This window comes from Nothoprocta perdicaria, unplaced genomic scaffold (genome assembly GCF_003342845.1).
Source record: "Nothoprocta perdicaria isolate Ctin4 unplaced genomic scaffold, notPer1 scaffold_14, whole genome shotgun sequence".
Classification (NCBI taxonomy): Eukaryota; Metazoa; Chordata; class Aves; order Tinamiformes; family Tinamidae; genus Nothoprocta; species Nothoprocta perdicaria.
This window is the reverse complement of record NW_020454538.1, coordinates 7,729,115-7,756,517: the sequence shown is the minus strand read 5'-3', so window position 1 is coordinate 7,756,517 and position 27,403 is coordinate 7,729,115. Positions and strand designations below refer to the sequence as shown.

Sequence of the window (27,403 nt, the reverse complement as noted above, 5' to 3'; positions counted from 1 at the left end):
TGCTAGCGCCCTCTAAATATTATAAAAAATATTGTTGGTTTTCATAATAACCCGATATTCATATTAGAAGCATGTTTCTGTAGTTTCAAATGTGCCATGTAAAGAAATGCTCAAAATGGGTTGCATGTTAGCATTTATGTGGCTGCCAGTATTTGTGATATGATGTTTCTGTGCCATTCATAAATGAATGATGAAATTCAGTTGTTTGAACATAAGCGTGTAGTTTCATTTTCATGTTCTAGGGGATCTTGCCTGTTCTCATGGGAATGGGAAATGTGGTAAAGAAAACCCCAGAGACCTGTTTCTTTCTGAGGATGCAGAGGGAGGCAAACAATGCTCCAGGGCATCTAGAAATTACACTACACAAATTTTTGTGTGTGACTGAATTTCCAAAACTATAACTATAAAGTTTTTCTGCCTCCTATAGGAAGGCATAAAGGAAATAACTGCCAGATCACTGGTTCCCTCATGTTTCAGGTCATAATTATCTTGTCCTGGATGAAAGGGGCTTTCATCTCTTCATGTTCCCCATATAAAAAAAATGGGGAATATGTATCACTCTACATGGAATTAATTCTTTGGGGATTTTATGGCAGTGCTTATTACAGCACTGAACAGTATTGTGCAGAAAACTCTTTGATGCCCATACTGTTCAGTGCTGTAATAAGCACTGCCATAAATCCCCAAAGAATTAATTCCAGAATTAATATTTAAAGGAGTGTGGAATAGTGACCAATGAATAGACATTGAATATCGATTCACTCAGAAATTATGGTTCATCCTGTGTGTTGAATGAGAAGAAGGATGGAGCGGTATCTAGACTTTTGCTGAAACTATATATTATTTTAATGTAGTTTTCTGGAAGTTTTGAGCAGTAAAGCTAAGTGAGCCCTTGATAGCCCCATCAGGTGACATTTGCTGCTGCTCTGGGCTATGCAGCAGTGCTGGAGCTGGTGGTGCAGCACTTGGGTTGCAGGTGCTCTCTCCACCTGCTTGTGCCTGGGGAGAGGCAGCCCTTGCATCTTGGAGCTCAGAAACGCTCTGGGGCTTGAAGGGCCCTGCTAGAAAGGGATGAATATCCAGGTTCTGTTTTTAAAAAGATTTCTTTTGTAAAAATATTATTTTTTACAAATGCAATACTCCTTATAGAGATTGTGGCAGTTATTTTCTTTCCTTATTCACTCTTTTAAAATCCTATTCTATGTCTAGTACTGGGATATTTAATTGGCTTCACTAGCTTTTTGCAAATATGAATGCCCTTGTACAAGGCAGTGCAGCACTTCTACTGCTGTCATATGACCCTGTCCAAGATTTAATTTTCCCTTGAGATAATTTTAGCCTTTCCACATGGAAATTGTCTCCAAATTTTATCAATACAATCTTCCTAATTGGTGAAAATATTAAATGTGACCTGTGCTTAAACAGATTGTTGAACTCCTTTTAGTCCAGTAGTTCAACTGTCAGCACAACGTGTTGGCTTTTTCCCCCCGGGTAGTTTCTTTTACAGCTTTTTAATTATTGCAGTAAATTAGTAAAAATAGTAACATCTGCTTTAACAATACTCAAAAAACTTTTTTTTTTTTTTTTTCACTTAAAGGACAGCTGGAAGTTTTGATTAGGACATAGCCCTTGTATTCTGCCTGGGATTTGTTAAGTTACCTTATGTCCCACTTCCAATTCTGGGCTTAGTTTATGTAATTTTGCAGTGTGTTCTAATTATTCCATTGCTAAAGTGGGAGGATGTAAAATAAAAGCCATTGACAAACAGCAGTCCTGGGGGGGTTCTAATCATGATTTACTATGGAAAATTATGTTGGGATAAAGCTTACCCAGCTCTGTTTAGGAAACTTGAGCTCTAAAGAGAGAGATGTATCCTGCTGGAGGAACTGGAGCTAAACCTCCTGTGTCTTTCAGATTTTAATCAGACCGGATGCTGAGCAATCTGCTTTTGATCTAACCAAGCTTCTGAAAATGTGCTAGACGCTGTGCCTGAGAGGCAGAGCCACTGAAGGCTCAGCACGCTTTTCAATTAAGCATCGTCTTAAATTAAATAGATGAATGATGAACCAAAGGACAGAATTACTAAGAAAGTTCTTCCTGCTGTTAAGGAATCAGAGCAGGAAGGATCTTAAGGACCCAGAGAGATCGAGATCTCTTTACCTCAAGCAAGTAGTACGACTGGCTCCTTTCCCTTTCAGCTACCTGTATTTTGCCTTCAGAGTAAATCCGGAGCGTCATTTGAACTCTCTTTACAGTCTTTCCTAGAAAGTCTTTTCCTGAAATATTTTCCTCAGGTTGCCATCTGTTGTTAGTTTTAAATAATTAATATATTTGTGGCTGTTAACAATTTAGCTTCAGTCGATTTCAGAAGAAATAGAGAAAAGCAGGTTCTGTCTGGCATCTGGTAGTGGTCACTCGGAATCCCATCATCTGTCTGGAGGAGCGCAGCCTCTTCTGCTCTTCAGTAAACTGAAGTGAGGGATTTGTCAGTTTATACCAAGCTTTTTCTGTCGACTTATCAAAATCGTGTGTTTTGTGTTGCTTGGGATACTGTAACTTACTGTCAAGTTTCAGGGCCTTTTCTGGGGCATCCCTTGCAGGGCAATTAGGAAAGTGTCTTTCAATGTGGTGAACTTGGGAGCCACTTTGTGGTGTGAACGTGTGGTAAGGTAGGCTAATCCAGTGAGGAGATGACATGGTTCATGGTTACACTGCCGTAAAACCAAAGGACCTCTCTGAGGCCCGACATCTCCCTGGGTTTGGAGGGGGTTGCAGTGTGAGCAGGGCCTGTCCTGTTTCTCGGTAACCTGGTGTGCTTGCTAGGCAATAAAGCCCTTTCTGCACTTTAGACCCTGTGCTCTCAGGTAATTTGTTGTATTTGTTTCACAGTGATTATACTGTGAGACACGATTCTGGTAACTATAACCTGGTTTTAATAAGTTATGCTCTTAAGACATTTTTTTCTCTGCATTTGCTGGCTTACATTTTCCTTTCATTTGATATGTGTCCACATTTACCATGCAACCCTAAACTCCTTCTTCCCTTATGGAGGACTAGATGGAAAGAGCAGGGGCAGCCCTAACCTACAGTCATCTGTGTGCTGAGTCGTGCCAGAAGAGAAGTATACAGGTGGGATGATCCCTGTTTTCAGTCCAAGTTCTGAAGAAGATAGAAATTGGTTTTAGAACCAGAGGGTGAGGCCAGATATCCCTTAAAATTGTTGTTACATGGGCTTGCTGTAGGTAATGGCTGCTGTGTGGACTGGCACTAACTTTTGAGCTTTGCTTGGTCCTTAGGTTTTGTGACTGCTTGTGCCTATAGGCAGCTAGAACATTCCCATCCCTATTAAATTAGTACAAGGACTATAGTTACAGGACAAAAATTTGGAGATGTCTTGTGGAATGTACATACGTGCAATGCATTGACTGTTCCGTGGATGATTTCCATGTACAGGTACTGAAGGAAAGGGAAAGCGTGCAATCCATTGCTGATTTCAGTTCCCCTGACTCTTTCTTTCATAATGCTCAGCCAACTAATGGACTAAACTGTCCCTTCCTCAGCCTCTGAGTGAAGGAGTATGAGGGAGAAACTTTCAATCTGTTCACTAAGCTGAGATGCAAAATGTTGTTGTTCTCATGGCTGTGATGTATTGAATGATGAAAAGCTAATATTTCCCATCACATCTATTCTTCTTTTCATTTTCCATACGGAGAGTGTTACTAAATACCACGTTTGCATCTGTTTTGTAGGAATCTCGATGGCCTTACTTATTTGGAATGATTATTGTTCCATCACTGATTCAGGCTGTGATTTTACCTTTCCTCCCTGAAAGCCCCCGTTACCTCCTACTTGAAAAGCACGACACACGAAGGGCAGAGAAAGGTATGCTGTGTTACTTGGTTTCTCGTAGCCAAGGATTTGTTCTGTAGGAATACAGGCTGGAAAGTTATTCTGACATCACAGTGAAAGCAGAATATTTTGCTTGCAAAATTATTTGCAAAGTGTGGATCAGCATCTGAAATGTAATACTACAATTTTTCATTTATCATTAAGTTAATCCAATTTACTCTATTTTGTTTCTATTACAATAATATGAAAAACTGTCATTTTGTATTGGTCAACACTCTGAAATAGAAATGGCATACAAATGAAAAGTCTGCCATGCTGTCTGAGTGTGGTATTGATTGAAAAGCTTTGTAAATGTATTGGCCACAAATATTTTAATTGATTCAGTTTCAATATTTAAAAGCAAATAAATGAGAAGCCAGGAAAAACATGAAGGCCTAAGGAAAAGTTCTTCAGCCTAACAGAGACAGCAGAGATTTGGTGAGGTAGAAAATACCCTTTTCAGAGGCCTCAAAGGAAGGGACTTGCCTGTCCCGGCAAGAAGATGGGAATAGTCTGCTGAGCCATTAACAGCTGGAGCACCACAGCTGGGAGAAATGCCTTTTGGTGCCAAGTTTAGACGGGCTGGGCTTTACATGATAAAACTGTGGTTGTCGCATTTTCTGAGCTGTGCCTGGCTGTGAGCCTGCATCATCCCTGACTTGTCATAGGGATCCATTGAAAACACTGCCATGCTAGCAGGAAACCTCACCATTAGCACAGTGAAACTGGGCCTCCCAAGTAGCTCAAACTTCTAAAAGAAAAAGAAGTATTAAAAAAAAAAAAAAAAGAAAGAGAATCACATAGTAGAGTAGCCAAAGTTTAAAATATAGTGTAAAAATGGCATTTAGATAACTCTACCTGCCTTTAATGCCATTTGCTTTATCTGATGATGGTCCAATAGCAGCCGGGAGTGTTTTTGGCATGCTCATTTTGAGAATGATTTGAAAGATGGATTTTTGTTTAGCAGGAATCAGGACAGCAAAAGTGCTTCTCTCTTCTTGCCAGTGATTAAGTAGCTGAAAAAAAAGAGCTGTAGCAACTAATTTACTGATATCTTTCTTGAAACAAGTGATAAACATGACCTGCCTTGAAAATTCATGCATTCTGATATATTCTGCATTAACATTATCTATATGTCTTATTCTGAAGGATATAGGAACATGAGTAATTTTCTTACTGCTACACATAGATATGAGCAAAGGGACTACAAAAGCACATTTCAAATGAGAATATCTTTAAGTATCCACTCAGCATAGAAAAGAATTGAAGAAAGTATTGAGGTGGTTGATGGAATAGGTGTCCCGTTGGACAGAAAATAGAGGAGAACTGTACCATTAACCCAGTCATGGGGGTTCAGAACCTTCTACTGTCACTTCAGGGCAAATGGTAAAATCCAGGCTTATACAAGAGCCAGGTCTCAGGTGGTTGGGATTCAATGTCATGACATAGTGAAAGGAAGCAAGAGGAGAGTGGCCAACTGCAGATTAACAGTTAAAAAAAATCTGTCTGCATTAAGTGAGGAGATGGGTCAGGAAATGCAAGAGTATTAGGGAGACCAGGGGAATTTGTGGATTATTAGAAAAGCTACTGCTCATAAACCAGCAGTGACAATTCCCCATTTTAATGATGACAACAGTAATGGACTTGAATTATTTGTCTCTCTAGGTTAGATCTGCATATTCATGTCAAAAATGTGTAAGTCTTGTGATTAAATGCTTTTTCTTTCCCCCAAAGAGATCAAGGCTATTCATGCAAATGTCATATATTTCACTGTGGATTATATCTTGCTGGAAAAGTTTAAAGCTGTTATCTGTAAAAGGTCTGCTGGATTTAAGGCGGATGACTGCATTAGTCTTTATAAATTACTCTGAACTATACTCATATCTCAAAGCTTTTAAAATGGAGGAGGACAAAGGTAATCTGCCTAATTATTTTAGAGTAATGAAAATCCAATAGGATAATGTAGGTCTTTGAGTTTTCACAAAGCTTGTCTCTTGCTTTCATCCCTTTCTTTGTCTCTATCAGTTAACTAGACTATAACAACCTAGGTACAGGTGCCCTCATTCTCATCTTTGGCAGTGGTGCTTTAGAGCACGATGGCTTTAAGTAGTAAAGGGTTTTAAGGGTTAAGCAACTTAGACTGTTCCAATAGCATCTGCTGTTAATGTGCAAAATCTCATCAACTAGTGTGTTCAGTCATTCATTAAAATACTTGGTGTCATGAAAGAAGCATTTCATCAGTTAAACGTGAAGTGTAGGTTTTTAATTTATAGAAAGATGGATTTCAAATGCTACCATTTGATATGATAGAGGAGTTTTTGCATTGGTCCTGTGTGAACTGAAGAGAGATTAAACCAGATTTACAGCAGGAACAACTGCTGTAAATGGAGTTGCTATTGCAGATAGCAAGAGTGTATATCGCTTTTCCTTTGTGCTTTTTGTGTATCTGACTGTGATAAGCAATAGTGCAATGGAAGAGCAATCGTGGCTGCTAAACTTGCCAGCTTATGGCAGAGGCTTCAGCCCAGGTGGTTATTGCCTGCCAGAAGCTGCAGTGACAGTGATGATATCTGCCTTCTTTATAAGCTTTTCCTAAAACTCTTCATTTTTCAAAAGGATGCTTGATTCACTTGATACTTAATCTAATTTAGTTTATCAATATTTAGGATTAAGTTATGGTTAACTTAAAGTATTATTTTAGGGTGACATGGATATTTTATTTTACAAGTATACCTATTTTTGAGTAGACTGAGCAGACTTCTTTTGTATTGTGATGGTCTGTGACATCCGAGATAAGAATAGGTAAATATATGATCCCAGACTGGATGATCACTAATAGATCTGTGTGTTTTATAAGGACGAAGGGACTGCAATATAGGAAAAGACCAACGAGTTTTTTTGTCTAACTGCAGTTGTACTTACTCAATGAGACTAAGAAATTTAAGGTTTATTTTTAAACTTTACCATAAAAAAATTAGTATTTAATGTTTTGCTATATTTTAATGACTATGTAAATCTCTCCTGGCAAGATGCAGCCAAATTATTCTTCTGGCTACTCAGTACTGTAATAAAATGGGCAGTATTTGAAAATAGTATTTTTTCCAAATATTTTTAAGCAGAGATAAATCTCTTACAGACAACTTATCATGTATCTGATTCAAAAGCAGTGAAGCTGGACAGCTTTTTGCAGTTGGTGAAGCAAGGAGTGAGGCACCCTGTATGTCTAGAAACCAGCATTAATGAGGAAGGAGGCTGCACAGCCTCACACCAGTGGCTCATCTGGCCCAGAGGTCTGTCTTTGGGAACGGCCAAATATTGTTTAGGGAGAGCTTAAATGAAGCTTATCAGTAAAGACACTGAGCCAGTACCAATATACATTGGTGTTAGTGAATTGAAAGTCAGCAGATCCATGGGAAGCAGACAGCAATGCTACTCATACCTTATTTTTTATTTTTTACTTTTTACTTTTTACTTTTTACTTTTTACTTTTTACTTTTTACTTTTTACTTTTTACTTTTTANTTTTTACTTTTTACTTTTTACTTTTTACTTTTTACTTTTTACTTTTTACTTTTTACTTTTTACTTTTTATTTTTTTTATTTTTTATTTTTTATTATTTTTATTACTTTTTATTATTTTTATTATTTTTATTATTTATTTTTCATTATTTATTATTATTTAGTATTTATTTATTTATTTATTTATTTATTAAATGGTATAAACATTATCCAAACTATTGCTTGTGACTATTCTCTGCATCTGCTTCATCTTACCTGGGGCTGACCCTATTCTGTAAACCACACAGTGACAATTTCCTTAAATATCTTCTCCAAACTTACATGTTAATTCAGTCTTTAATAAAATAAAAAATAAAGAGCTTTCTTTACATAACCCTGGAAGCACTGCAGTAAAACAAGAATTAGTAATTCCATGCGTGGTTGAGTTTTGTGGCCAACTGAAGGTAATTTAAAGGCTTGGCTGGTTTTAAAGACAGGACCGATTGATTTCATCCAGAGCTCTGAACTGCTTTGAAATGTTTCACCCCAGTTTAGCCAAGATGAGTAAAAGCTATGGTCTAAATGGAAAGCTTCCCTCTCTACTTTCCCCTTGACTGAAACTGTCCACTTCTTCTGCTCTTTATAAAGACAGCATCCCAGCCTTTGAAAGCAGAGTATTTAGGACCTTCTGCTTCAAGTGAATCAAAGGGAAACCTGGGAAAAGATCTAAAAGTTGCCAGACGGAGACTCTGGATGGTTTTATGTGTCATCAGGACAAAGACATGAAAATAAGACCTTCTTGTAGAGAGAGACTACTGATCACAGAGGAAAATGAGTCATTGCAAAAGGGATAGCAAGGACTGCTGTGATGCTGAGTGCCAATAATGCAGATGTTAAAATCTAAAATGAATAGAATTGAACATCACAAATTAAAAAGACCTTTTAGGTTTTTCCATTCCCTTTCCATTCTGCTAATGCGGAATTTATTTCCACATTAATTATGGATAAAGTTGCAATTCTTACTGCATTGGGAAAGCTGTATTGAATAGTGGGGAAAATGTTTCCAACAGAATTGGTGTTGCCTACTCAAAACCATGCAGGAAGAGCATAACATTATCACAGCATTTCTTGCCCTGTTGATAATTCAAGTATATGTCAAATTTTTTGTATTAACCCTTTACCCTTGAGATCCTCAAACAAGAAAGATAAAGGAGAGGCTTATTTTTTTGCCTTGTACTTGGTAAATTTTTGCATTGGTATTTTTCTGTGTGGTGTGTGGTTTTGGGTTTTTTTGTGTTGTTTTTTTACTTCCTGGTCCCTCTAGAAATGTAGCAAGCTCCCTTGTGCAGAAAAGACAGATTGCTTTCTTTTTACTTGACTGCACCTATATTTTTGACTTGCATGCCCTACAGGACTACTGAGGATTCTAAGGGCAGGGGAAATAAAGAAAATTGTGCACTGACCTAATTTACACCAATAAACAGATGCTTAAATATCTATGAGAGCTTTTAAAAGGAAAATACTTTAATATATGAATGTTCTTATTTTTACAAGATTTTTTAATTGTTAATGGTCTAATAATACTGATGATTGTACTATAAGTGTGGGAACCTTATAATAATAAGACTGTAGCACACTCTATACATGTATTATTCTTGTTTTACATTACTTGGCCTTTAAATACATCATACTCATTTTAGCAAGCATTTAGCATGTCATTTAACGATAAGTGGACTGTAGCACAAGGACAAAACTTGACAGGTTAAATTCTGGATCGCAATGCAGGGTTTTTTTAATCCATCTCTCATTATAAGGCCTAGGGGAAAAGGTAGATCTCATATATTTTCCAAAGGGATTTAAAAATTCCGACCTATCCTCTAGCATGAGATAAGCTGCATTTTAGAAGAAATTAATATTATAAACTGACTGTTGTACCCAGAGGTGATGAGTGTTCTTCCCTAAAATCATTCCTCTTTTTAGAGAGGATCATGTAAGGACGATTAAAATGCAGTAGAGGTGTTAATTGTGTCTGAAAGTCTTGGCAGGTTCACTCAGTGCTGAGCTGGAAGCCAGGCAGACGGTGCCGGGTTGCACATCCACAAGAGGAAAGGAGGGAGCTGCTCCCAAGAATCCCCCCTTTTGATTTATGTGACTTGCCTCTCGGGACATTGAAATGCCACCACTTGGCCTTTTTAGATATTGGGTAAAGTTAAAATCTAGTAACTTCAAAACTTAAATCAAGTCTAGGCATTTTCATCATGACTAGTCAGTGTCTCTGCCTTTATTATCATCAAAGTCTTTTCTATGATCCAGGAGAGAGTATATTGTATTCTAAAATATTCACATGAAGTATTTATAGGCAGTCCTAGGGAAAGTTGTAGATAGATTAAAAGTGGACTTGGGTTTTTGGAAAACTAAATCAGCTTGATCACTTTTAAAAATAAAATTACTCTTTTTATTTTTAAGTGACCTGCTGTGTAAGGGATCATTTTTGGAGTCAGCATCCTGCTGGGTTAGAAAGCCTGGTTGCAGGGGCACGGTTAATGTAATTGTTTCTCTGCAATCACTCCAAGAAGATGAATGCTTTAAATATCTCTTAAAAAAAAACAACTCCCAGGGAATGTTCACAAGCTTGTGATGAAAATATCTTCAGCTTAACCACATTTATAAAGCAACTTTGTAGAGATTGGAAATAGATGGGAATAGACCATCTCCATTACGATACCTTTGGGATGGTGCGTGAGCTTTATTATTCACAGTGGAAAGCTAGGTCAGTAAATCATTGGCGTGCAGTGACATAACCCCAAACATCATGCATTTTTTTGTGGAGTGTTTTGTTTGTTTGCTGATCTTTGCCAGATGAAGAAACTACTGTGCCTCCAGTATTGACAAATAGGAAGGCTTGAATTGCTCTATATAATTCTTCGTAATATTTAAATATATGAAAGTGAATCCGAGATTATATGTTTGTGAGAACAGGAAATACTTTTAGGAGTAACAACGATGCCTTTCAAATGACTGTTTTCTATTGGTTCATCAGACTTGCATACTTTATACATACAATACATACAATACATACAATAAAAAAAATATATACACACACACTCTCGCTCTCTCTCACACACACACACACACACACACACACACTCTATTACTTCTCTGTCCAATTTTTCTTCAGCAACAAATTCTGATACATCAATTCGACTGCAAAAGTAGCAAGTAATCAAATGACGTTCAGAAACTGCTTTGGTATTAAAACTTTTTTTTTTTTTTTTTTAGTTTTTCAGTTTTTACGTACAGTATTTTAACCATACACTATACCTTAGACTATATTGCATGTGAAATAATATAAGGAGAAGGACTGATTGGGTGCTAAAGAATTTGTATTCTTATTGCACTTTCTGAGACTGAATACAGGGATAAGGCAGATCACACCTAGACTGTAATTTTCTTCTTTATCTTCATCAATAATATGGCTAAGTTATAACCATGCATATTTTCTGGTTTTCACACAGTCCCATTTCTTTATAGAAACCCCTTATTAACGCATGAAGTGATAGATGACTGACCTAAAGTGTGTGTCCTCTGTTTGCAGCATTTCAGACCTTTCTTGGGAAAGAGGACGTATCTCATGAAGTAGAAGAAGTTTTGTCAGAGAGTCGAGTCCAAAGAAACACCAAGTTGGTGTCGGTGCTTCAGCTCCTGAGAACCCAGGCCGTGCGCTGGCAGGTCGTTACTGTGGTCGTCACCATGGGCTGCTACCAGCTCTGTGGGCTAAATGCTGTAAGTTCCCTCTGTAGGCAGTGGGATAGTCTGGGGTAGATAAGCCATTCGGTTATTTTGCCTTTTTTTTTGCCTTCTGCTTAAATAAATTGGTAGGAAAAGGAGAGTTACAACTGAGGCAGAGATGGCTTCAACTGAGAGGCACCTGCAGCTTGTTTGTGATGTGGCCAGTCAGGACCACTGAGGGATCTCAGGAGAGGATGGAGAACTTTCTTTTTTTTTTATTTGTTTAGCTGTTATTTTGAAGTCCATGAAAAATTACAGACCTCAGAAGTGATGGACAAAATGTGACCCTTCTGTTCAATGCTCAGGAATAATTTCTAGTATTTAGATTTTTTTTTTTTTTTTTTTTTTTGGATATATCAAACCAGTTAATATCTGGGATATATAAAAGGATGTTATTGTGTCTGCTGAAAGGAGCTTGGCAAATGCAGCTTCTCACAGTGGCTTTGTGCATTACCACCTACTTGAAACAGTTTTATTCCCCCAGTGCTAATCAGCACTAATGAGCATAAATGTTCCTCAGTCCTAAGCTAGCTAGTCCAGAGGTATCTCAGGTATTCGTGAATATAGTGTTAGAAGTCATAGCACAGAATAATTGCTCCCAGACCAGATGAGAGGTTACATGATGAGAACTCAAGTATGAAAAAGTTTTTAACTGACACACTAGGAGAGAGCTAAAAGAATTTTCGCACTGTAGGTTGAACTATAAAAACACTTGTAGAGGTGACATTTTCTCCTAATGGTAGGATTTCAGTGCTAATAACAGGCTATTTTATTCCTCACTGAGGATACTTTTTCCAGAAAAGAAATGGAATTATCTTCTCATCCAGTCTTTCTAACAATTTATCAATGCATATGTGCAATAAAATGACACTAATAGTAAGAAACAGGCTGTTCAAATTATAAGTACATTCCCTAAAGAAATATAAAACAACAACACAGGTACATTTTCAGGAGTAAAAGAAGAGATTTGTAGCTTTCAGGATATTTAACAAATGGCAGAGACTGCCCATGTCAGAGTAAATATTTTCTCATGACATAAGGTCACGTAGAGGTTGGAGCAGTTGGATGTGTCCAGATGCGTCCGAATGCAGATGCTGTTTTAAAGAATCATGAGAGGAGGATTCCTTCTCTGGAAATATACCCCAGAAAAGCTCTCTTCATCAGGATCAGTGCCAACTGTTTCAAGCCTTACCTTAATAATCATTATTGCTACTTTATGCAATTTTTATTGTTATTACTTTTTATGTACTATGACTAAACATGGAAAGAATTTTCATACAAAATGAATATTCTGGAATTGAGGGTTTAAATAGTTCAAGCATGAAAAACAGAGGATAATAGAGATTAAGAGAAATAGTTGGACCACTAAAGAGATGAGGACTCTTGCTCTTAGCTTCCCTGATTGATCTTGAAGTTGCCTGAAGCCTAGAAACTACCAGTACCAATACAGATATTTCAGATATTGCCAAACCTAATTCTTCGATTGCTGGCTGCAGCTGAGCTTACCTGGTGGGTGTGAGATAGTGTCCATCAACCAGCAGCAAATTCGTATCTCATAACTCTTGCTTTGTCTGTGGTGCCCTATTAGTCAGTCTGGTATTTTCAACAGCTGCCATCTGGGCTAGACATATGGGAAAGTTGGACTTCTTTCAGGCAGGAGGCTCAAATGACCCCCAGTGAAAACTACCAAATGGCTGTCTTCTGTGATCAACCTGCTGGTATCTCAGAATACTTATTTCCCTCTAAGGCTTTACTTTATTACAAAAAATATTTTGCTTCAAAATATACTAATATATTCAATTATGATGAAGTCCTACACATTCTGACCTAAATTAACATAAATATATATCAGATTAAGATTTTTTATTTGTGATGCCTATTATCCAAAATAAATGTATTTACCTTCCACCCTCATTTCTCTTTACCTTCAGTTCTAGGAAGGGCACAGAGCTAAATTCTTACTACTAAAGTTTATGTTGTTCATACAAACAAATGTGCTCTACTGCACATTGTGTTAACACAGCTTTCCAAAGTGGGATCCCTTGATTTCTTGATTTAAGCCAGGGAGCTATATTTCCAATGGCAGGAAATCACCCCAAGCATGAAGAAGGCATAGAGCAGCAGAGTATGGTGGTGCTACCACAGTGTACTCCTCAGGCTTGCTGGAGGGAACACCTGGCCACAGGTTGCATGAAAAGGGATGAGGGCAGAAGGGTTTGGTTTCTATCTTTTTTCTTTTTTTCTCCTTCCTTCTTGCCACATTGAAGGGAAGAAAGCTGAAAATTTTAGGAAAGAATGTATATGGGCCAAATGAGAAGTAAAAAGCCTGGAAAATGGAGTCAATTTTCTGAGGTGTACCAGGTGTGAAAAAGTTTAGGAACATGACTGATGGCATATAGCAAATGCCGTTTTAAGTTAAAAGCTTGTAAAAGTAAAAGCTTATTGTGAGAAAGCTTAAATTTGATGCAGCTAGAAACATGCTAAGGACACTGCTAAAATGTTGTCTTCAGGCTCATAAAGTTCAAACGGCTGTAGTGGTTGTACCAAGCTTATATAGCCATTGCCTATGGCCTCTGCTTAAAGGAATAAAATGATGACTTAAGGTTTTTCTTCCTTATGCGGAGAAGCAGAAACTCATCATGGATGAAAAAAGAATCTGATGTCCCTGTAACACTCTGGACAAAACAATGGTTGTTTCTGGGGTTTTGGACCTTCTATCTCATGTCCCATAGCTTTTCCAGTTCAAAAATTGTTAACCCAGAACATCAGCTTACAAAGGCCATGTTAGAAAGGTTTCTTAAATGAAAATGGAGTAGTCATCATTAACCTAGTGAGTAGCTCTTCTCTCAGTAATGTCCTAGTGCAGTGTATTTCCCTGGCAAAGGATACGCAGGTTGAAAAACCTTTACCTTTATTGCTTTTAAAATGTGTACCTACATGTTAATTTTTACTTTAATTTATTTTTGTGATGTTACAGAGGTTAATAACTCACTGAACCTCATGTTGCCATTGCCAATGACATTGCTATGCCAGTCTTTTTAATCTTCTTATCACTCTTATATCAATGGTCACTTATTCTCTTTCGCGGCAAATCACTTTTTATGGCCTAGTTGCTATGTGTTGGCAGATGTATTCAAGCAGGTATTGTCTGCTTGGGTGCCTGTTTAGCCTCTTTAATTTTGTCCTTTTTCAGGATTAGTGCATCTACAATATCGCCTCTATTTTCTAGAATCTCTAAGTGCTATACAATACTGATTATCAAGAGGGAAATATCTAAATTACATGGTTTCCAAATTCTAACACTTGACTTCTTTTTCCAGAACCTTCTTGACTAGGGCACCAATGAAACACACAGTTAACACCACCACACATTACACAAACATACAAACATAGATTGCTTCGTATAGAGAAAATTGCTGTTACTCTTTATTGTATCTACATCTCTTTAGGCAAGGGCTGAAGTGTGACCCATAGGTATAAAACTCTTAAGTCAGCCTCTCCCTAGCTGTAAAGTAATATAGGTAGCTTTATAGTCCTTGGTATTTTGTTACTTTTGTTTTATGTAAGATGAATTATTTTCTCCTTTGGTCTGGGACAAATTGTTTTTTTAAAAAAGACTCTGTGTTAGTAGCATGATGAACAGATGTATCTTGAACAGATGTAGCATGTGCCTAATCTGTTGGCAGATAGCAGGGTTTTCCTCTTGCGATCAAAACACCCTCTGTCATTAGAGGAGCCTTTTCTTGAGCAGTGCTTCTCCTTTCAGGGTTTGTTTGTGGAGAGTATGCAGGGAAAACATATCACTGCTAGTTTCCTGTTTAGGGCCATATGTTATCTCTGACTTTCATTTTGTTGTTGATAATTGTTTTTTGTTTGTTTGTTTGGTTGGGTTTTTTTTTGTATCACCTTCTCAATAAAATCAATTATCTTTTTCCAAGGCTGCCTCTCCTAGCTGCATGCTTCTGGTAGCTGAAGTCTTTGGCAGGTTCTCTTGCCCATGATTCAGTGCATCCTAAAGCACTCGTTTCCTTTTGATGAAAACACGGTCTCTCTAAAATGAGTCCTAGTTGACACCAAGTTAACCACGAGCCAGTTGTGCTCTCATGGCCAAGAAGGCCAATAGGATCCTGGTCAAGGGAGAGGATCCTGCCCCTCTACTCAGCTCTGATGAGGCCGCACCTGGAGTGCTGGGTGCAGTTCTGGGCTCCCCAGTATAAGAGGGACCTAGAGCTTCTAGAGAGGGTCCAGCAGAGAGCAACTAAGATGATTAAAGGACTGGAACATCTCTCATATGAGGAGAGATTGAGTGAGTTGGACCTGGTTAGCTTGGAGAAGAGAAGGCTGAGAGGGGACCTGACCAACATGTATAAGTTCATGAAGGGAGAATGTAGGGAGGAAGGGGCCAACCTCTTCTCAGTGGTGGCCAGTGACAGGACAAGGGGAAATGGGCATAAGCAGAAACACAGGAAGTTCCATCTCCAGGTGAGGAGGAACTTCTTTACTGTTAGGGTGACAGAGCAGTGGAACAGGCTGCCCAGGGAGGTTGTGCAGTCTCCTTCTCTGGAGGTCTTCAAAACCCGCCCGGATGCCACCCTGTGCTACATGCTCTAGGTGTGCCTGCTTGAGCAGGAAGGTTGGACTAGATGATCTCTAGAGGTCCCTTCCAACCTTAAACATTCTGTGATTCTGTGATCTTTTCTCTCTGTTGAAAATAGAGAGATTAAGGTGATGGCTTAGATGTAATGTCCATCAAGTAAGAGAAATCTCCCACTTTGTGACTGCCTACGTATGATTTCGGCAATGCCTCTGAGAATGTACATCTCTGTTCAGCTCTTGTGTTCAGCTTTGGTGTCTATTCTTACTTGTCAGTGAAATATTTCATCAGGTAACCCAAACATGCTTTTAAACAGAGTCACTAAGCCATTGTGTTTGTATTCTGTTGTTCAAGCTAAAGCAAGTTTCTTCAGTTTACTTCCAAAGTGAATTAAGCTAAAGAAATTTAAAGCTGCTTGTAATTCTGAGCAAGCAGAAGTATAACTTAGTGTTGGGACAAATCCCCCCCCAAATACTTTCATTTCATACTTTCATACTTTCATACTTTCATTTGTCTTTCTGCCCTCAGCCATTTGGTAGTGCTGTGTATTTTAATGATTCTGGTCTTTGCAGACTAGATGCTTAAATTGAATGCTGGTGTTTTGTGGTTAAAACATTCACTTCTTACTGTTACAGATCTGGTACTACACAAACAGCATCTTCAGTGAATCAGGGATTAACCATGAAACAATCCCGTATGTTACTCTAAGCACTGGTGCTGTTGAGACCGTGGCTGCTGTTTTTTCAGTAAGTATGGTTGTAAAAGCTCATTAAAGTGCTTAATATTTAAATTACTGATGCTTTCCTTAGACAGGATATTATATAATCAAAATAGTTTTCTGAGGATTAAGTATAATGGTTTATAATGCAATTGAAAATATAATTGTAGAGTTTAATCCTAGACCCATTTTTTTTTTGGCATGTAATGTTTTGTTTGTTTATAAGAAGCTGCTCTCTGATTTCAGTTGCATCAAAAGTTGGTATATCCTGAGGCTGTTTGTATAAATAAGGAGGAAGAAGGCTGGAACAGGAAGGCCCAGAGTACAGCAAATGATCATTCCTAAGTGACTTTAGCTGGTAGAGTGGCTGTTATAGCAGCTTATCCTATTTCAGCCTCTTCTTTGGCTCCTGTTGGAAATCAGGCAGGGTTGCTGGCTTGTTCATGGGCAGAGGAGTGGTAGCTTCAAAGTATGGGAGTTCCTGCATAGATGAAGTACATTTATTCTGTGCACTCAGGGTAGGGCAGGTTGTTAATAAGAAAAAAAAAAAAAAAGAAAATCATCTGTGCACATCTTTTTTCTTTCCAATTTTAATACAGAAAAGTTGATTAGAGCGGGGGGGGGAAAAAAAAAAAGCTTCCTGAAGAAATTCAGCTCCAAAGTTCAGTAGATTAATGCGTTATTTGCTGCTTAAAAAATCCTTTCTGTTTGCATTGTCATAAATAAGAAATAATGAAGATGTTCTTGGAATGAAAGGTTGTGAATATTGTTTATTACTTTGCTACAAATTTTTTTTTGGTCATCTTCCTATATTTGATACCAACAGTGTTTTGTAAAGTACCAAACACACCAGACAGGCAATTTGAAATGTCTGAACAATTATATTGGCAAAAATTCTTTCCAGTGGCAGAGCAACTGCTTTTGACCTAGGAAATGTTAAACTAAATCTTGTTATCAAGTGCATTTTCTTATAGTGTAGGACGTAAGGAATCTTAAAGGTCACAAAGATGATCTTCAGATCTTTGTAAACTCTTACATAGTCATTTTGGGATACACTATCATCTTTTTTTTTTTCTCTCAGTAAAAGAGACTTTAAAAAGATATCAAATTAGCAAAGTATTGAAATCCCAGCCTCTTAAAATTTCTTCTCTGATGCTCCAGAAATACTTTGTTGTATAAGATAAATGTTAAAATAATAATGATAATTCTGCTGGCAATTTAAGTGAAGAATACAGTTTCTGTGAGTGTATGGAAACAGAATACAATTACATGGAGATTCTATGGCACCAAACCATTCTATAAATAGGGTCTGTCACCTCCTCAGTTCCCTCTGTGCCATCGGTTTGTGGGACTTATACAGAACACATTGTTCATCCATAATGAGGTGGTTGTGTCTCCTTTGGTTCCTTCCATGAGTGGTAACTTTTTTTTTTTTATGCCTGAAAGATGTATTTTTAATATTTTCTATATTCAGTCTAGTCACCGTGCCTCTGGAAATGCTAATGTAATGAAATTTCTACCCCTTCAAACTTGCTATTTCTGTTCTGTTGAAGTGCTGCTTTATAGCCTTTAACAGTAACCTTCAAATTCTTTTTTCTTTGCTGCTATTCAAAGAAAAACCACACAGTATTTCTGTTAAAACTTTGCAGCTTCTTATTTCTGCAATAAACTTTCTATGATGTTTTTTATGCCTAGATCTACTTATAGTAGATTTTCTCCCACTTCCAAGCTCTCAGCTACATTTTCTGCTTTCCTTTATTTTTAATGTATTTGACAGCATCAAAGACTGAGTCAGATGCATGTAGCACTCAGCAGGAAGGCAGAAAGAAGCAGAACAAAGCATGGGCAACATCGTTTTCCTGATACTTTTTAGCATGCTTGCTAGTAGAAACCTGGTCTTTTCTCACAATAAATCCCAGGTTCTTAGTAAATACACATATCAATAAAAGAAGTAGATTTTTTTCTTGTAAGTGGAATAGCTGTGGGAAGTCAACAATACACTCATGGATCATCTTGTATCATTATATGTGTTTGGGTGTCATGCCCTGGCTCTCAATCTCGGTAAGAATAGTTGGGGCTCCTCTGCTGGTGAACTTGGTATAGAGGCTAAAGGAAAATATTGAAGTATATTTATTTCATAGGGAGTCTGAATAAGGTTTAGGAGTGAAAATATCATTCAAACTATGAAAAACTTTGAAAATCTCCATTTAATGTGTCTTGTGGGAGGAAAAGCCTTATGAAAGCAATAGCAATAATACTGATAACTGCATATATCATCCTTTTTATAGCATTATGTTGCCTCATTTCATTTGATATGCCTGTTGTGTGCTTTGCATACAGATCCATCACTCTTCCTCTCAAGCAAAAATCCCAATGGCTGCATAAAAGATACTGAAAAATGAACCACCTGCATCACCGTTTTTCTTTTATTTACATTGCTGATTGCAGCTCCTGCTCATACCATCACTTTCTAGTCGCCTTCGCCCAATACCTGTGCTGCAGAGTTATGTGCTCTGTTTCCCGGTTTCCCTATAAAGGGGAGATGTCTGGTCAGTGCAGGAGGAATTTGTACAGGCCCCTGGACATGAAGTCAGTTGTATCTAATATGGGCCATGTGCCATCGTGGGCCGCCAGCGTGCTGCTGAGCTGGTACAACTTCAACGAGAACCCAGCTGTAAAGTGATTTAGTCTACAGACCATTTCCTCTAACTGCAGATCAGAAGATATTTTTCATGAAATGATAGAAATGATGCAGGTAGAAATGGTCTGCAGATGCATGAAATTTTATTTTCATATTCTTGCACTATAAACTTTCCTCAGGTTTCTTGGGTGTACTATTCTCCATCCCTTGTCCCGAACCGTTGTACTGGATCCAGTTCAGAGACAAGCTGCACTTTGATGAGAAGTCCCCTTAATTTCAGTTTGCTTCTGAAGAATTGTGGAGGTCTTTGCAATGAAAAGATTTTAGATTTTGAACTTGCAAGTGTGTCATAGTTTCCTTGCTTGACCCTGTGCTTTGAAGCACAGTGCAATTTAATGCTGTCTGTTCTTTCAATTTTTCACTAAGGGGGAGTTCAAAAGCATAGTTAACTTTGAGGGATTTTTTTTGTGGCATTTCTATGATTTTCAGTTTTATTTGTTGTTGCTTTTCTTTTTTCCTTGTCTTACTCTGAGTGGTTGGGGGGGAAAAAAAGACAATTTGCAAATATCTGTCTTTGGTGAGGGAATAAACTGGATAGTTAAGGAGACAGAAGTAAATGGATGAAAAGAATTTTTTTTTTTCCTTCAACTATACCAGTGTGGAGGAAAGACAGTAAAAGGGAGTGCTATTTGGATTAAACATCCCTCTTCCCAACATGTAGGGGTAGTAGGGAATGCCTAAAGGGGAGCACAAGAACCATGCGAATGTGGCATTTTCCCGATCCCTTCCTCTGAGCTCCTTGGCCTTGACAAGCTGTGGCTTGAGGGCTTCCCAGATAAGAAGGTAATATCTTGATCTTTAACAGCCTTTATGGTTATTTTTTCTTTGAATTTGTCTAGTTATTTATGTTTTCTGTATATTATTAGAATTTGCAACATCTGAAGTAGCACATTTCAAAGTTTAAGAGCATATTGCATGAAAAAGACCCTATTTTGAGATTAGAGAACAGAAGATATAGTGCAGTGTAGGTCAAATGAAATTTTAACAGTGTGGATGCTCAGCTAACTGAGAAACTGCTCACAGAAAATAGTTATCAACACTTAATGCCACTTGATATTTCTTCATATGAAGTTATGTGACGATTTGCACTGGGACAATTAATCCTCAAAATATTCTTAAACTATATGGGTGAAGGAATCGCCTGTGTCATCCAAACTCACCAAAATGCGACATTCAGAAGTTTTTGCAATAACTATGGAATATTTTATCAAATAGGACATGTGGTCTGAAAACAGTAAGATAAAGTTCAGCACTGAAAGCTGCCAAGTACTGCACTTTTGGAAGGAAAAAATCATATGCACAAATACAAAATGTCATGTGGACCTGTGTCAAAAGACTTACTGAAGTCAAAATCTATTATGTTTTTCCTTTTCTTTCTATCCATTCAACTTCCTCCCTGTCAGTGAAGCAAGTCAGAATGCTTTGACGTGATCTGCCCTGAACAAATCTCTTTTGACTGTTTCTCATCACCTGATCATCATCTAGTTGCTGTCAGACTATTTGATTTTTTTTTTTTAATAAATTGTCCTCATATTTTGTGGGGAAAGATAAAAGTCCTGCTGCATCTTCCTGCTCTCTGTGTAAAAGATGGTCCTGGACCTGAGCAACCACCTATCAGACCTTGCAATTGCCTCAGGCTTCTGGGATTTTCATTAGTCATGGTTATCAAAGCCTCTTTTTGCTAATAAATTATGAAGTGAAAAAGTATTCTTTAATCAATGTGTTACCAACCCTAAAGTTACAATGATGACATCAAAGATACTCTGTATTCAATTATTTATTAAATATTTAAGGGGAAAAAAACAATTTTTTAAAAATGTTTTCCCTCCCTTCATATTTGCCCCTGGAACCCATTCATTTTATCCAAGAGCAATATTTATACAGCTCATAGTCTATAATTTTAAGAAGCCATAAACAGTTGCCTACATGAGCACACATTTGGCTTCTAAATTTGCCCACTGCACTAATTTGTTTTGCCTATATAAAAATTTAAAGGCATGAGTTTTCAGATGATTTATGTACACTTTGCTTAGTTCTAAGAAAGCACTGCAAAGTACATCTAATAAGTGAAAGCCAAAGAAATGTTCAGTGATTCATTTAGAATACGAAATATTGAATTTGATTGGATGCAGCAAGTCACTAATTACTCTCTAATCACAAATTCTTCCTCATTTCACAGTTGCAGATGTAAATGTGTGTTATTTTTATGGAGCAAATTAGTGGATGGAAAAATACTCAGATTTATGTCCCTATTGGAAGATACGAAGTCTGAAAGAATGGGCAATAGAAAAGCAACATAAAACTGACAGCCCAAGAAATACAACCTTACAAACATAGTCTTGTTCAGTGGCCCACAGACTCTTCACTGGAGGAAGGAGCCTTTTCATTCCAAGGTCAAAACCCAAAGCAAGCAGCTGCATCACGCCCCAAAACAGGTTAGCTGCCTAAATGTCCCCTGCAGCTCCTAGTTAGGGAGGTCTGGGCTCTAGAGAGGGAAATCTGAGTCTCCATCCTGGGCCTGTAATAGTCCCTGTGTATGATACTGCCATCTCCTAGCAGTAAGTACTGGGCTGTGTCTTGAAATATGGTTGTCTTGAGGTACTTGTGAGCAAGTGGCAGTGGGAGCAAATCCCTCATTGGGGCTTGCCCTCAGTAAGAGCGCTCTTGTGAACAGGAACTTCCACTGCCACGTGAGGTTGTCTCAGGATACTTTATTGCAATAAATTGATTCAACTGATTCAAATCAAGCGAATAATTGATATATTGATAGTTTAGAGTGAACCTAGAAATCAATTCCACCAGCTGCTGGTAATAGTCTTTAGACTTCTAGCTATAGGTGATGTGCAGTGTCAAATCCTGTCATGCCACTATCAGAGACACCACTGATAAAGAGGAGCCTGCAAAGGCACAGGTTTATTTAAGGCTTGTATATAAGTGTCAAGACTTGATATTGGGCCTCCAAATTCAAACTGACTTGCTTAAATATTTGTTTTGCAACTTTCTAACCTCAGAATTTGCAAATTTCTAACCCTCGCTCTTCTGTTGCTCTCCTTTTCCTGGATCCAGTGCACATCATGGCATGAATAGGCATGAGAGCAGTATAAATGAATTTTAAATCTGAGATTTAAAATGGAAATAAGACAGAGCTGGCTTGTCACATTAAGTCTGGATCTAGATGGAGATTCTTATTCAGGTTCACATCCAAAATACATGAGGAAAAAATTTCGTATAACTACCCTTAATGTTAAAGAATAGAAAAGATTTCTCTGCAGAACTAAATATATCAAGAAAATAGAATGGAGTTTTCTTCACATTATTTAGGGCCAGGAAACAAGTAAGAAACAATACTTGGTGACCTGCACTGTGGCCTATAGAACATGCTCATGTATAACATACTCATGTATTCTGCAGCTGACTCATGAAGTCAGTAACTTTATTCACAAGTGCTTTTTAAACTATATTCACAAGTGTTTCCTGCCAGACAAAAGCAAGTTGTGTGATCTGTTACACCTAGTTCGCATATCAGTTGCCTTATTATTAGTGAACATTTGTGTTGAGGGAATATTGGCTGCAAGTCTTTTTGCACTTTTTTTTACACAGAAAGCACACAGAACTGAAATAATTAAAAACTGCTGAAACATTTTCCACTTTTTGTGAATCATGACCATCTAAAGTGAGTTTTGTAAGATAATGGTGTTAACATGAAACCAGATGCGTTTTTATCATCTTAGAAGGGTCTATAATTTTAAAATAGAAATAGGCTGTTGTCTCCCCATAACTGTGCAGTCCAATTGTACAGTCTAATTGAGCAGTCTTTTGAGTCTGTGTTTCCTAGCTTTATTAGTTTTGTCATTGGTCTCTATTGGATATCAACTTTGGAAAATGATTAAATGGTACCTTGCAATGCAGGTATAAGTCTTTGTAGCATGATGAACTTCATGGTTTTATGTGTATTTGTTTTGCTGTCTTCTCTATTTGTTTCTGACTAAAAAAAAAAAAAAAAAAAAAAAAAAAAAAAAAAAAAAGATAAGAAACTCTTATTCTGCTCTATAAAGTGAACACCAAAGCCTAAAAGGGTCTAATGCTTTTTTCCCCAGTTTTTACTCTGCACATGAGCCCTCCATAAAGTCTTTTTTCCCCCTGAAACATTCCTACATTACCCTACTGGAATAAAAAATCCTGTGAAATTACCTGTGCATCCATTGCTGAACATTTTTGCAGAGTCTCAGTCTTTTTATGGACTCATCAGCTAAGTTTTTGTCCCTCTGAATCATACACAAAAGTCACTTGATTAAGTTTATGTGGGGCCACGTGTGTATACAAGATGGATTCATTTATCACAGTTGGCATCTTGTAGGTTTTTGACAGTGCAGCTGTTGTAGCTTTGGAGCATTTGAGCTATGTGAGCACAATATGAAATATTAATAATATCAGTGCCGTTCTATTTATTCGTGGTTCTTAAATTCTATTATAGAATCTGGGGAAACTGTCAAAATGAGTATATTTTCTCATTTAAAGTAAAAAGAATACTAACGTTAGTTTCAGAGCTTGTCTCTCCTTCTGCAGTGTCACAGGGCTCACTGGTTTCGAAGCCCACTCTCCCTCAAGTGAGGGAGTTTGGTATGTTTAGAAACCTTTTTTTTTTTTTTTTTTTTTTTTGCAACTGCTGATAAAACTGATTTTGTGGGAGAAAGGGTTACCTGCGCAAGCCATTTTTTCCCCACTATATGCATTTTTTCCCCACTATATGGTGAATGGCTTTTTTTCTTCCTTATAATTCTAGAAGCTCACAAGGAGCAATGGTGCAGGACCAACCTCCCAAAATTAACGTCCTTCCTCCAGGTTTCATTTGCTCATTTTACCTTTTGCTTGGGTGATGTCAAAAGAGACATTTCAGTTTAAATTAAAAAAATAGCTTCAGGGAGAACAATTGCATGATTCTGACTTTAAGTTATTGTTTAAGAAGAGTATGTGGTAGATTTTGTGTAATTTCTTTCTCAGAAGAAAGCCAATAGTAATGAATAATTATGGTAAAAGATGTTCTGGTCCAGCGCCTCAAGCTAGCAAAGAAAAGGCTATTTCAAGATTCTTGTCACAGTGTGCTTATCCACCAGAAGGATATTCAAATTTCATGATTCTTCTTTTAAGTTGAGTTGATTTAGTTTCAAATGTTAAATAGAAATTTGGAGTATACATGAATGCCCAAGGATCCGTGTTACAGTCTGTTGTTTCAGGCAGACTTCCTGGCATTTGGATTTCTTTGTCTGACTATTCAAATTAAATTATTCAAGGTCAAAACTAAATAGTTTTCTGTCTTTGGACAAAATATGAAACATATTGCCAATTTCTTTATTTTTTAAAAAATTACTCAACCTATACCTTAACCTAACTTAGTAAAAGCGTATATCTTTCTTTATCCTTTTAAGCATAAATTCAGAGAGGTATTGAAATTAAATAATGGCTGAAATGAAATAGTAAGAGACAAATTATTTGCTTTAACATTTCTAAATTTCAAAATTTCTTATCTTAACAGTAATATTATAAGAAATGGTAAATGGCGAGTAGTAAATATTTAAGCATTTCCAATCAACCTGTTATTTTCCCCCAACTATAATTAAAAAAAAAATCAAATATTAATATGAAGATGAGAACTAATTACCTTTACACTGATAAGGTATATCTGTGTGAAATCTGTTATTAAATTCCTGTGAAGTAAATTAATTGTAACAGTAATTTGAGATCCCCCATGCTATTGGTATTGAAGTTGAAGTTGCAAAGTTTCACGTTTTACCTATACCTATGGTATTATTATACCTATGGTATATTTATTCTGTAGGAAGAAATACAGGTATAAAATTTTTACCAGTTATGACTTGTAAAGGTTTTGAATTTTTTTAGTGGCTTTAATTAAGAGTGTTATCCAGAGTTGGGTTTGTGAAGAGATATAAAATTCTGTAAACTGATAGTAATTATGAACACATCGTAGCTGAGAAATAATGCAATTAATTCTCTTGATTTTATATTTGGTCTTGATATTTACAAGAGGAATATATCAATTTTTTTGAGTTCTTCAATGCTTTATCAATAAATTTGAATACCACTTTTTGTTTTCCAGGGCTTAGTTATTGAACGTCTTGGACGTAGACCTCTCCTCATTGGAGGCTTTGGGTTGATGGTTGTCTTCTTTGCAGTACTGACAACATCTCTGACTTTGCAGGTGAAGTTTAGTACATATTTTTGTTCTCTTTTTGTCTATTTCAATCTCTGCCTCAGCATTCCTACTTCAGCTGGTTGATTTGCCCTAAGGATTCAAAAGCCTGTGTTTGGATTACTTATAAATCATTTGGTTAGTTATAAATCTTTTTCTTTTTTCTTTTTTTTTTTTTTTTTTTGTGTGTGTGTGTATGTGTGGTGTTTAGCTGTAGTGGCTCTTGCATTTCTAAGCCATAGGGACTTTGTTGAATTCACTTTTCATTAGAATAAATGTTTATTTGTTTCAGGAACTGAACTATTTTGAAGACCATTTTATTTATAGATGAGAGATGTTATATTCTTAATATTGTATTATATATGTGTTATATATATGTTATTTCTCAATATTATATTTTTATATTAGCATGTAAAGGAGTCTTCTTGAAATTTCTTTTCATCTGAAAGCCTCATCCATATTCTTATACATGGACTTTTTTTTCCATTATAGAAAACTTTCCACTTTCATTATTTATTTCTAACTTTTAGAAAGTTTTTAATGAAAATGTGAAGACTTATACCTTGCGGAACTCTTTTGTTCAAATATGATTAGGAGTCAGTTTCCCAAGTGATTATTTTAAGTGGTCAGAGAAAGGTTAAACTCATCTTAATACTATGTCCATCATCCTGCAGAGTTTTCTTCTCTTCCTAAAGACTTTTGGGAAGTAAAAATAACAGTTCAGATCAGAATGTTTTTGGGTGGCCTTTGAGCAAGTTTTTATTCTGCTGCTGTTGATTTCTATGTCTTTGCTAACATGGGAATGATGAGTCTTGCCATTATATATATCTGAATTTAAAACTCTTGCTTGTCATGACAACTCTAGAAAACAGCAGTTAGCTCAACCTTTTAAAATAAAATCTTGATGTGTAAAGTCCTTCAGCTATTGCAAATAGCTGGAATTTCAGTATCTTTTGGACCTTTTGGAAACCAATAGGCTTGATGCCAGGGGAGTTTGTGTCTATGCTGTGTTTGCTCCTTGTCTCTCCCTCTCAGTTCAGGTGAGAATGCCAGAGTATGTAATCCTGACTGATTTGCAGGTCTCCTCATTATTGTTAATGCCTAGGAGACGATTACTATGTTTTTGGGATAACTAAGGGACCATCCAGACTGTAAGAAAATAGAAAAAATCAAAAGTGTGGTATATTTAAACTGAAATATAGTTACCTGTATTGGCAAATATAACTTACAGTGTAACACGAGATTTTTTTGTTTCATAGTATATGTGGTTATATGACTCTTAACAGACTTGGAAAAGTAGCAAAATACTAATAACATTGGTATTCACACTTTCCTGATAAAAGGTAGAAATGATGGGAAAGTAACCTGTTTTTTTCCTAATCTATAGTTATTGATATTTACATAGTATTTAAGAAGCACTATCTTGAAAATTGAATAGAAATTACTTCCAGTATTTGAAGTAAAGTTCCCATCATTCAAAGATGGGAACTGTAAAGTGGAAAAATACTTTGCCTCATGAGTTAAACAAGTGATTCCATTTACAACTCCTTTAAAGAACTTTAACACTCTTTACAGTTTTCCTTTTCCCTCTTCCTGTTATTTGCACACATGGTTGTTCTTTTGTGCAAAATCAATTTCTGGCTAAAAAATGTTGAACAATGGCTTCCATATGCCATGCTAAACTTAAGATACATTTGTCCTTCAGAAAGATGTATTTGATCTTCAGCCTATCCTTTAACTGGTTACCTTTGAAGCTCTAAAGCGCTATTTTCTAAACACAGCAGATGCAAAATTGGCACAATGGGAACAAAAAGCCTTTACACGTTGTCTTGAATTTTAGCACACCATGTCAGAAGCTTTTAGTGTTGTGGCTTTTATAGTACAAGAGATTGTCAGATATTTCATTATATTTCATTATATTTTATTATATGAATTCTGCAGAGGCTTGAATCTTCATGTAAATCACTTAATAAATTTTCACAAACTTTTTTTTTTTTTTTTTTTTTTT

At 36.8% G+C, this 27,403-nt stretch overlaps 1 protein-coding gene across 3 annotated transcripts in view; it reads left to right on the top strand.

The window, feature by feature from the left end:
* Positions 1-27,403, top strand: part of SLC2A9 (solute carrier family 2 member 9) — a 106,527-nt gene that overhangs the window by 42,565 nt on the left and 36,559 nt on the right. For all 3 annotated transcript variants that reach the window (XM_026034190.1, XM_026034191.1, XM_026034192.1), the window contains exons 8-11: positions 3,750-3,882; positions 10,981-11,168; positions 16,404-16,514; positions 25,303-25,404. In XM_026034190.1, the coding sequence (XP_025889975.1) occupies positions 3,750-3,882; positions 10,981-11,168; positions 16,404-16,514; positions 25,303-25,404 (534 nt within the window). The remainder of the gene's footprint in view (positions 1-3,749; positions 3,883-10,980; positions 11,169-16,403; positions 16,515-25,302; positions 25,405-27,403) is intronic.